The 10,696-nt window shown below is 40.8% G+C and overlaps 1 protein-coding gene across 2 annotated transcripts; it reads right to left on the reverse strand.

Moving 5' to 3' along the window:
- Positions 1–613: 613 nt before the first annotated feature.
- Positions 614–10,495, reverse strand: TRMU (tRNA mitochondrial 2-thiouridylase). Of its 2 annotated transcripts, XM_005519509.3 has the most exons (11): positions 10,383–10,495; positions 9,820–9,985; positions 8,162–8,268; positions 7,484–7,606; positions 6,161–6,333; positions 5,181–5,234; positions 4,583–4,649; positions 3,695–3,795; positions 2,520–2,664; positions 2,198–2,280; positions 614–1,060 (listed from the first exon to the last, which is right to left on the reverse strand). In XM_005519509.3, the coding sequence occupies exons 1-11, from the start codon at positions 10,468–10,470 to the stop codon at positions 914–916; spliced, it is 1,254 nt and encodes a 417-aa protein (XP_005519566.2). In that variant the 5' UTR covers positions 10,471–10,495; the 3' UTR covers positions 614–913. The 2 variants fall into 2 exon arrangements, with proteins under 2 accessions (XP_005519566.2, XP_087911381.1); XM_088055255.1 differs by lacking the exons at positions 8,162–8,268; positions 9,820–9,985; positions 10,383–10,495 and having other exon boundaries at positions 6,161–6,274; positions 7,484–7,601.
- Positions 10,496–10,696: the final 201 nt, after the last annotated feature.

Genomic DNA, 10,696 nt, shown 5'->3' on the forward strand with positions numbered 1-10,696 from the left:
AAAAAATCTCCCTTTTACTTCTACCCATGCAAGAACCAGATGAAATTTGAGTGACCAGGAAACAGATGACTGGCACAGTGTGGCACAGGGGAAAGAGGGCAGGCAGGACCTGAACTCTGACCTGAAATAAGTGTGTGTTTTCCCTGCTGCCAGGGCCGTCACCGGCCTGACCTGTACCATGGTCTGTGCCCAGCCCCAGTGAGAGTCTGGCTCCAAAAGGTGCTGCTTCTCAGGCGGCCCATGACTGTGCTGACATGCCCGGGCAGCTTTATCCCTGCCCTGAGCAAACCCACGAGGGGCAATTCTTCAAGTGGATTGGCTCAGCAAAAATCTAACACAAAAGGGAGAAACTCACAATTACGGATGTGCTAATTGCCACCATCTCCCGACAATGTTGCCCACTGCTGGGAGAGATGACCTTGATGCCCTGGTGCCTCCTGGTGCTGAAGCTGGGAATGGCACATCACTTCCCTGCATCACTGGTGTGTTTTATAAACTGCTGAACTTAAACATTCATTCTTCTTCCAGAGTTCAAAGCACAAACATACGTTTAGTGTAAAATAACTATGTACTTTACTGGGGACAGGTGCCTTTAAGTAAGGGAAAAAAAGCATTTCATTTATGCATAAGAGATAAATTTATTGTTTCAGACATGATTTTTGTATTAAAATTCTTGTATGTGTAACTACTATTACAGAACACTTCAGGACACCCCTTGATTGGATTAATATAAACAGCACCATACAGTCCAACAAAATTGCACCAGACTGGCTTTAGTTTTAAACTCCTTCAGGGCTAACAGTCAAGAGCTGGGACTCTCTGGTTAACTGGCCCTAAGAAACACATTTATTATAGTTTTTATTGTTCTCAGGCAGCAAATTCTCCCAAGTCCTTCAATAAACAGTCCCAAGTGTTATGTTGCTGGTTCTATTTTGTCAATCTCTTCCTTCTTTGGACTCTCCTCTCGGTTTTTGCCCTGTTGCAAGGTATACACGGATGGACCCATCCTCAGGATCTTCCCACTGCCCAGGCACTCATCTCCCTTGTAGAACACAGCAAACTAGGAGATAAACACAGAGAGAGTCTTTGTAGCAGCTGCAAAAAACATGGTGAGAAACATCAGGCTGTGCAAAACCTGCTGGACAGCAATTTATATCTGTTCTGTCTAAATCTTAAAAACCCAAAACGAACAAAAAACCCCAAATTATAGAGGATTTGTAGGCTCACATGAGTGTAAATTTATAAACATGTTGGTGGAAATTTCATCATGAGCTTCTACAAGGCTATCACAAAGCTCTTCAGTTACTGAGGTGGAATGGATTGTGCTGGGAAGTTTCCTTTCCAAAGGGGATGACATACATAACATCATCTGCATCTTCACTGGACCTTCCCCAGAAAACTGTGCCCAGCCTACGGTGGCACTTGTAAACACAGGAAGGTGACCAAGAACTATGGCAGCAGACCATCTGCAAGGAGGCAACTGGAGCTCCCTGCTCAGCAGGTTCCTGCAGGAGAGGGGAGCCCAGACCTCCTGCCTTGTCTCACTCCCTGGCACTACAGAGCCTGGTTATAGGCTCAGCAGCTCCTGGCACTCAGGAGCCTCTCCTGAGCTCTGTCTGGATTCCTCTCAGCTTCTCTCCACTACAAACAGTTCTCAGGTAATTTCCCTCCTGATGTGTCCCACAGGCCCCCAAGTATGGGAAGGGCGGGTAGAATATATGCTGGGAGAAGGGATGCAAGGAATGCTTGAGAGCCAGTGTGCTGGAATGTGATGGAGTATCTTTATACTGGCAATGTTAAAAGGCATCCCTTTTAGGCACAGCACCTCTCCTCAGCTCTGTCCAGGACAATGGAATTCACCAGTCTCACTAAACAGGTTTGAATGTTAAACCCATATTAAGCAGGCAATTCCCAAATGAATGCCTTTTAAAATCTATTTACTGCAAACAACAGCTTCCATTTCTGCATATACAACTGATTACCAGAGATGCTTTCATGTATTTCTAAAATTTGTAAGCAAGTTTCTTAGACTATACAGATAATAACAGATCATTAGAACTAGAAACAATAGAGCTAACCATTCACACATGCAAATAAATTAATCACTTTGCTCCAGCTAATAAAAAAGCTACTCTGTTTTGTTACCCAGATAAGGTAAAACACAAAAATGGAAGGAAAACTATTTCTAATAACTTACCTGTCCAGGTGTGATAGCTCTTGCTGGCTTGACTAGCGTTACCCACACACTCCCATCTTGGTTTAGAGTCAGGACACAAGGCACTAGAGTGGAAAATGATCCAACACCTGACAGTTAGCCATTATATTCATGTTAGAGAAGACACTAAACAGATCTAAGGCTAAACAGATCTAAGGCAAGATACTACTGCACAGAATTGTTTTGTAAGACTGCAGAAACAGGAAGGCCAAGCCAAAACCTATCCACTATTACTGCAGAACTACATGAACACAATAGCAGAGTTTCACGAGAATAAGACAAAAGAAAAACAAGGCTTGACTACCCAGTGCCATCTGGTGCCGAAATCTGAAATGACATTCCATCATCTTCTCTCTAACGAGCTCTGCCGGAGGTTCCTCTGCTATCCAGTGCACTCGGTTTGTCCGCAGGAGGTCTCTGTACAGAGCAGGGTGATCTCCTGATGGTGCCTTAAAATATGTTTATTTACTGCTGATGTTTTTGCCAAAGAGCATGTAACTTGTAAAGTGAAGCATGGAATACTGAAGAAGCATCAAGCCATAGCAACATGAAGGCAATATAAGCAAGAAAGCAAACACTTATTAGCACTTAAATTAGGCTAAAGAAAGCCTAAATGATTTGTCAGTCTTCTACTTTTCAGAGTCCTATCTCTCTTCTTGTATGCTTTTCCCTCCATTTGCATTTCTGCCTTCTTCAGGCTGAGTTCAGAAATCTGACCCTTTTTATCCTACCTCCACAAGATGCTACCTCCCTCTTCTCCAGCTTCCCAAATGAACACCTCCCCAGCAAAGGCATTGCCTTTGACAAACTCACTGCAGGACATAAAAATTTTTTTTAGTGCTCCTGTCTGTTTCTTCTCATTGTCATTTGATTATGGTTCCCTGCACTGGCATATCATCAAGCAGCAGAACACCTCATTATAATCACATCAGTATCCAGGAAGCCTAACAACTGCATTAAGAGGAAGAAATATTATCAATGTCAGCAAGCTGCAGAACTCTGCACCCCCTCATATGATTAGCCATTAACACACCAATTAGCTATTATTTATCATACATATTCTGCCTCAGTTTTCAAAATTATAAAACTGTGTCACTGGCTCCTCGTTCTTTTACTAGAAAAACAAAGCAGCAATAAATCATAAACCAAGGTAATACACATTTTATAAACCACACATAATTACTAAGGTAAAACTCTCATGCTTTAGAGTAGAAAATGAGAGCTCAGAGATTGGCTGATTCTTTTCAGTATTTGCTCTTAGCTTGGAAAAGCTCTGTGCCAAAATCTAAAACAATCTGGTGCTCATGAAAAGCCTGTTTGGAAAAGATGTTTCACATCTGCTGATGCTACACTAGTTGGTTCTTGTTTCCCCCAAGAAGAGAGCCAACAATTCTGCCCAGGTTAGGCTCACGTTCCATACTGCAGCAGTCACAAAATGCATGCATTAGTCATTTGCAAACCCAGTGTTAATTAACTCACCACAAAGACATCTCCAGTGCTGACATCTTTGTCTACAACAAACCAAGCATCCTTGAGGCCTGCCAGTCGAGCCCTCTGGCCTATTGTGAAGAGGAACCAACCTAAAGAAATATGAAAATGGAATGATGCTAGCAACTTTTCCTTTCAGAAGAACACATTAATATCATTTGCCCAAAACTTTACTGCTAAATAAAGAATAACAAACCAAGCAGGTGTAGAGAAGAGGGCCAGCCACAAACTAAACTAACATCTACTTGAAATTTCATCTGTACCTGAAATGCAAACTAAAGATTACAAATTAATCCATTTCAACTGTGGCATTCTTAAGTATTATAAAAGACATACATTTACTTATTTCAGTTTCAATTTGTGTGGATTATCTACCATTCAGTCTCACCAGTCTCCCTTACTTTTATGTACCAGTATAATAATCTATGATCATAAATTACTTGAGAGAGGAACTCTCTTCTGGCAGCTTGAACTGAGGACAGCAAAGGAAGAACACACAGAGAAAAGGAAAAGTTAAGGTGCCCATATTTTATGATGTCCTGCTATGCATCACTGAGGTGCATTTTCTTCTGCAAACTTTAGGTCCTAAAGAATATGGAACTGAAGCACAGTCATTTTGAAGGAATTAAGTGAACAGGGGTCTCCTGGTATTAAAATAACAACTACTTAGTACCAACAGAGTAACCCTAAAACTTATTTACTTTCTTGCATTCCAGAATAAATAACCAAGAATTAGTTGTAGTTCAAGGCTCTACTATTGTACACAGCAAGTTTTCCATGGTTTAACAAACTGGGTAAAACCTATAGACTCCTTTGGAATTTCCCAAAATACTGTTCATTTATCTAAAAGTAAGTTATTAAGGTGGGTTAGTGAATTACCTTTGTGTCTTCCCATCACCTTCTTATCTTCTATGGAAACAAAGTTACCTGGTTGAGGTTCCAAATACTAAAAAAGAGGAAGAGGTAAGTCACAAGACAGCCCAAGAAAACCTCATAGTATATTTCCGATTCTGTCACTACAAACTCTCAAAGCTGAAAAATAACTCTTCAAGAAGCAAACTCTGCCCAAGCAGCTTACTGACTCCTCCTTGACGCTGCTCTCAGAGTAAAGCAGAAATGGCAGTCCCTATGAGCAGCAATTCTAGACTTCACCTCCCCTATCCTCATGTATGTCAGGAGACAGCAGGATCCAGCACTCTGTCCCTCTCACATACCAGCTATTTGTCAGAGCCTGGCAGGCACAGGAGTGCATGTTCACTTCTTTTGCTCCAGAAAATGAGTGGCATCTGGAAGAGGGGCAAGATACTTCCTGCAGGCTGTGGGAGTCAGCTTCTAACTAGGCTTGTGACTGCAAAGGGAGGTAGGACACTGCTACTTACAGTAGGCCACAAGCTGATAGAGATTTTTCTATAGACAATGTTTTAAAAACTGAACATCAAAACAGAAAAAAGATTGTCAGAGATTTAGTGTTGCTCACCTCAAGAAGGAATTTTTCGAAGTTTCTTTCACCAATGAAACAGACCCCCATACTCTGAAAAAGGAACATGGAATTGAATACACAAAAACAGAGAAAAACATTTGAAATAATGTCTATTAATGATCTATCCAAGATTTTTTTTCTTCCTGTGTATCCCAAACTATCTTAAGCATTTCATAAGCAAATCCATAACATCTGCTGCAACACAGGTAAACTAATTTTATAGAGAATCAGTGAGAGCTGTAAGCATAGAATTAAGAGGGATAATAGGAAGTAGAACATCTGTTCAATAAATACATTAACCTTGGTGACTAGATTGTATGTATATTAAAAACAGTGTCTTTCATATTAAAGTACAAAAGCAACAAAATGATAGTGATGGTCCATCTCTTGAAAAAAAACACTTTCAGAACCAAATAGGCTTTTCTTTTCCTTCCAGTTACTGCTGACATTCTTCAAACACCCATTTACTGAGGTTTAATATAAGCATGAAAAGCAATCAAGGCAGCATCAGCAGGTTTTAAGATCAACTCATGAAGTCTTAGTTCTCAGAGAAACATAACTTCTTTTTTTTTTTTTAAAAAAAATAGTAACTGTGGAAAAACAGTATGATCCAATTTTTAAAGACATACTGAGAACTAGTTTTAAGTGAGGAAGCTCTTAAAAGTTATGGAGAATAAAGAACAAAGATTTTCCCCTTGCTGTGATAGAGGATGCTTTCCTTTAGGCTCATAGCATCCTACACATTCACCTTCATCTTAGTTCTTCTGAGATACAACAGCAGACGAAATACACAACTAACCACAAGCTCCTAAAAGTACTTTTAAGGAAGTAGCCAGCTATGATAAATGCTTCCCAACCTATTACATTATTCTTTTCTATCAGAAACGGACAGGTTGTCACAGGTTGAAGTTCAGAAAGTTCAGTAAAGTTGTTTTATGGAGAAATATAAATCAAAACAGTGTTAAGTGTTACCATGCCTCTTTTTTCTTTAGCACATGATGAAGGTCATGTTCTGCTGCTATCTTCTTTACAAAACTTTTTGTTAAATCCCCTAAAGGGAAGATGGTTTTCCTCAAAGCTTCCTGTGAAATCTGACTTAGAAAGAAGGTCTGGTCCTTAAAGAGGTCAGCCCCTTGAAGGAGTTTCACAGCTGCAAAGTGAAACACATAAAACATCTCAACATAATTACTGTTAATAGTTCAAATTGCTTTAGCATTTTGTTTGACAATCAATGTTTCTGATTTATTATTTTCAAATGCATGTTAGATATAGTATTTTACATACTTTTCAAGATCTAATGAAAACACTTGGATATTTTCTCATCACTAAAAAGATCTAGAAGATTCTGGTTTCGTACTGTGCAGAATCTTACAAAGACTTACACTGCCTAATCTGTATCAATAGTGCATGTGTCACTGGCAAGGACATTGACCAGTACAAAAACAAAAAACAACTTTCACATTTCCTCTGAAGGAGAGAATGAAGATTCAAATACTTTGGCATATACTGTTCTTCAAAAGATACTGTTTTGCCCTGAAATCACCCTACTAGAAATCAATTATTTGAGCAATCAGAGGAGTTATTACCCATGCTCAGAGATTAGTCTGACTTTTTTTTTTTAAATAGATTAAATCTTCTGATTATCCAGATGAAATAAAAGTGGTCCAGTTTTTCAATCATGTTCTGCCCCCTCTCTTTTAAAGTTAATAGCTCTGCTGTTGTACAAACACTACTTATGTGTTCCTTGACTCAAACACTAACTACAGGCCAATAGTTCAGCCACAACTGGTGATACAAAATCTCAGTCACGGGGCAAGGAAGCCCATCACAAAACACAACTTCTGTAAATCAGAGCCTCTCACATGTATAGACCATAGGTCCAGCTGAGGCCATTGCAACTTTCCAGAAGTAAAATTAAAACAAAGAAACAAATAAGTCCCTGTAAGTCCAGGGGTGGACAAACGGAAGCAGGGAATCTGTAATGTAAAATCATGACTGTGGCAGCTTTGCATAGCTTTAGTTTACAAGTTTCTTTCCCTTTGGGTATAGCCTGCTTCTCACCATATATGGGAGACATTCATCTGACTCATAAAACAAGAAAATTTAATGCTTGACAAGTCAGGGTCATTTTCAGTAATGTAAACACCTTGTTTAGTACAACCAACCATCTACAAAGGCTGGGGTTTAATTTGTAATCATTGTGTGTAAGGCAAAAAACATCCCTGATTCTGTGACACCAAATCTAGTTTCAATTTCTCTTTCATATGTAGGACAAAACATGAAATGAAGACACAACTTACTATTTCTAACTTCAAAACGGTTTCTGAAAAGCTTCTGTGGTCTTTTAGTATATTTCTGTTGAAACACTTCCTCATCCTCCAGTGAGGTCCTGGCATAATGCCCAGTAGCAATTGCATCTGCTCCTATTAAGGGAAGAAAAATCAAACATAACATAAAGGCTCAAACTTGAAACCCACAGTTCCAAACACAATTGCAAACATACAGTAAGAAAAGCAGAAAGCAATGAAAGAAGAAAACCTGTAGAGAAGTCTTATACTGCCAATAATTGTACTCCTGCTATTTAAATAATGCTAACTATTCACCAGCATGCCAGCACTTGTGCTTTTGTACTTTAGGGACCACCTAAGAATGTAAAACTTAACAGTCAGGTCAATGCATGTCTCTGAAATAAATCTGTTCCTACATATGAGCAACCTAATCTAGTGTAAGACATCCCTGCCCAGGGCAGGGGAGCTGGACCAGATGACCTTTAAAGGTCCCTCCCAACCTGAACCATTCCATGTTTATGTAAAAGCAATCCTAAAACAAAATTCTTTGCAATTATTGACACACTGCTACAGAGATATGAGTTAGGCATGCACATGAACTCATGTATTTCCCCACCTTTTAAAGAGTTTGTTTCCTTTAAGCATTTCCATGGCACACACTTTGTACTGACACACTTGAAAATGCCTTACCAAGCTTATCCATAGCATAATGCAGAAAATAGTTGAATTTGATGTGCTTGTTACACAAAATATCAGGATTAGGCGTCCTTCCCAATTCATACTCTTTTAAGAGGTCACTGTAAAATAAAGACCCAAATGTCTATCAGAATCATCAACATACATAATACTATCAGAAACTGGACAATGCTTAAATATGAGAAGACACAGTCACTGTAAACATTTTATGTTAGAAATAAAATACCCATTAGATTTTAATGTTCAAAAATCCAATGTTTGGAAGCTTTTCTCCCGAGTGCACTGGTTTTACTTTTCTCCATCTGAAACAGAATCAATTGCTTTTTCCTTACCATGTGACACTACATTAAAAAACAGAAAATAAAGCAATATATCTCTTATTTTCTCTCCTTCCTAAAAGTTCTGAATTCAACAACTCATATTAATAATTAAATCACCTGGGTCTACCCAGAGTTGCCTCCCTCTTGCTGGATCACGCTGTACTCCTATGGTACCCTAGGAGTTCTATAAAGGAGTCACCAGAAAGCCACCCTCAATTCAGACCCTCTAGTAAAGCACAGAACCAGAGAAAGGGCAATGAAGGGTGTCTCCATCTCTGACAGAAAGAACTGAAACAGGCTTTGCACAAACCATGGGAAATACAAGACCTGGAACAGTTCTTGTGATAAAATGTGTTTTATGTCAATAACTCTTTAAAGACAGAGATCCAAGGAGGAGTAAATTTAAGATCAGTGATAACAGTAAAGAAAAATGGATTCTGAAACAAACCAAGACACTTGTAAAAGAATGTTAGGAAACACTGTACTAATAAACCCCAAGAAGTTTTGTAGCACTTACTCATTCTCTCACATCAAAAGGGGAAAAATGGAGTGAACTTTCCTAGAAAAGAGATGTTTTGCAGTTTTCTTCACAGACTGTCCAAAAGTTTGGTGCTCAGCTTGATGTCATTTCAACATGCAGTACAAATAGCATGACCAGATTATTCCTCAGTTTCATGTAAGGTAGTAACAGCACTACTTAAAGGGGGATGATGAAGATCAGGGAACAATTTTTATGTACTTTTACGCTGTTACAAAGTGCCCCTTCTCGACCTACCTTCCAAGAAAATCTCTCAGCTCTTCCTATGTAGAACTTCCCTTAAAGTGCAACAAATTCATAGAGAATCTGAGCACCCTCTTTAGAGAACAGCTTCAGATTTGTTGTAAGTTGAAAAAAGCAAGTCAAGATCACAATTATTTTGTGCTAAACTGGATTCAGCACACATTATGTAAAATGCACTTCGTAAGTTACACACATAGATAGTAAGAGTACCCCATTAAATAATTTTTTTTGAAGTTACAGTAAGGTTGGGCCAGTACATCAGTAGCTGAAGAAATAAGCTGCAATAAAGCAATTTCTACACACTCACACAAGGAGAAATCTCCCACTAAAAAAAATTAACATATTAAAACTAAAATATAAATTCTGACCTTAAATACAAATGAGAGAAAAAAATAATTCCTTGATATTTAACAGGCTTTAAGGATTTTTCTTAGTATTGATAAAACTGCAATGAATTGCCCTTGCTCATTATCTCTCCATTCTTACTTTTCATTGTAACACAATAACATACTGGTATACTTTAAGACCAGCTATCATAAAAGTGTTTTTACCTGAATACTTCATTCCAGTATTCCTTCACGTAGGAAACCTGGTGAAACGGGATATCAAGCTTCTGGCACACCCGATAAGCATCTTCACAATCTCTGTCAATGGAGCAAGCTCCCTGTTCATCCAGAGGGTCCCAGTTCTTCATAAACACACCTGTCACCTGATAGCCTATGAAATGAAGGCAAGAACGATTCAGGAATTCTTACAGCCTGGACACAAACCCTGTTTCTCAAGAACGCCTTTAGTTACTGCGTTACCGAAGATGTGAGCAGTCCTGTGCCACGCTTTACACAGCACGGTTACTGTATAGCTATGCTTTTTCTCTAGGTAACAGCTAACCCAAGCTCTTCTAGCAACCTAAAGCGACGCAAAGTCACATCTCCCGCCCCGTTCAGCGGACCCCGCGGGGCCCGGTTCTCCGCGCTGCCGGGCCCGGCTCCAGGGGCCCGAGGGGGCGGCCAAGAGCGGGGAAGGCGCCGGCCGGACCCGGCTGCGCGGGGACCGAGCGGGGACAGGACAGGACCCAGCTGCCCTCGCTCCCTCCGTCCCGGCCCCAGCCCCGCACCTCGGCGGCGCAGCAGCAGCGCTGCCACGGCGCTGTCCACGCCGCCGGACACGGCGCAGGCCACGCGGCGTCCCTGGGCCGCCAGCATCGCCCCGCCGCCGCTTCCGCCCGCGCCTGCGCGCCGGGGCCCGGCCGGCACCCGCCGAACCGAGCGGGGCGCGCCGGGAGGGGACAGAGGAGGCCTCTGGCCTTCATCAGCCCACCCAAAACCCTCACAACATGCTCGGCCCGACCCCTCCCACTGCCCCTGAGCCACGGGACACGGCCCCGCGAGTTACATAAAGGAAAACCCGGAAGAAAACATCTCCCTTAGA

This window comes from Pseudopodoces humilis, chromosome 5, assembly GCF_049639895.1.
Source record: "Pseudopodoces humilis isolate 2021_Gansu_Grassland_sample_001 chromosome 5, ASM4963989v1, whole genome shotgun sequence".
In the NCBI taxonomy this organism is placed as follows: Eukaryota; Metazoa; Chordata; class Aves; order Passeriformes; family Paridae; genus Pseudopodoces; species Pseudopodoces humilis.

Bases quoted from the DNA above. Each gene is read 5' to 3' on its own strand.
- TRMU (XM_005519509.3), bottom strand. From the start codon at position 10,470: ATGCTGGCGGCCCAGGGACGCCGCGTGGCCTGCGCCGTGTCCGGCGGC. The intron at 9,986-10,382 runs GTGCGGGGCTGG...TTCATTTCATAG, and splicing joins GCTGCTGCTGCGCCGCCGAG to GCTATCAGGTGACAGGTGTG. The intron at 8,269-9,819 runs GTAAAAACACTT...TTTATTTTACAG, and splicing joins TACTGGAATGAAGTATTCAG to TGACCTCTTAAAAGAGTATG.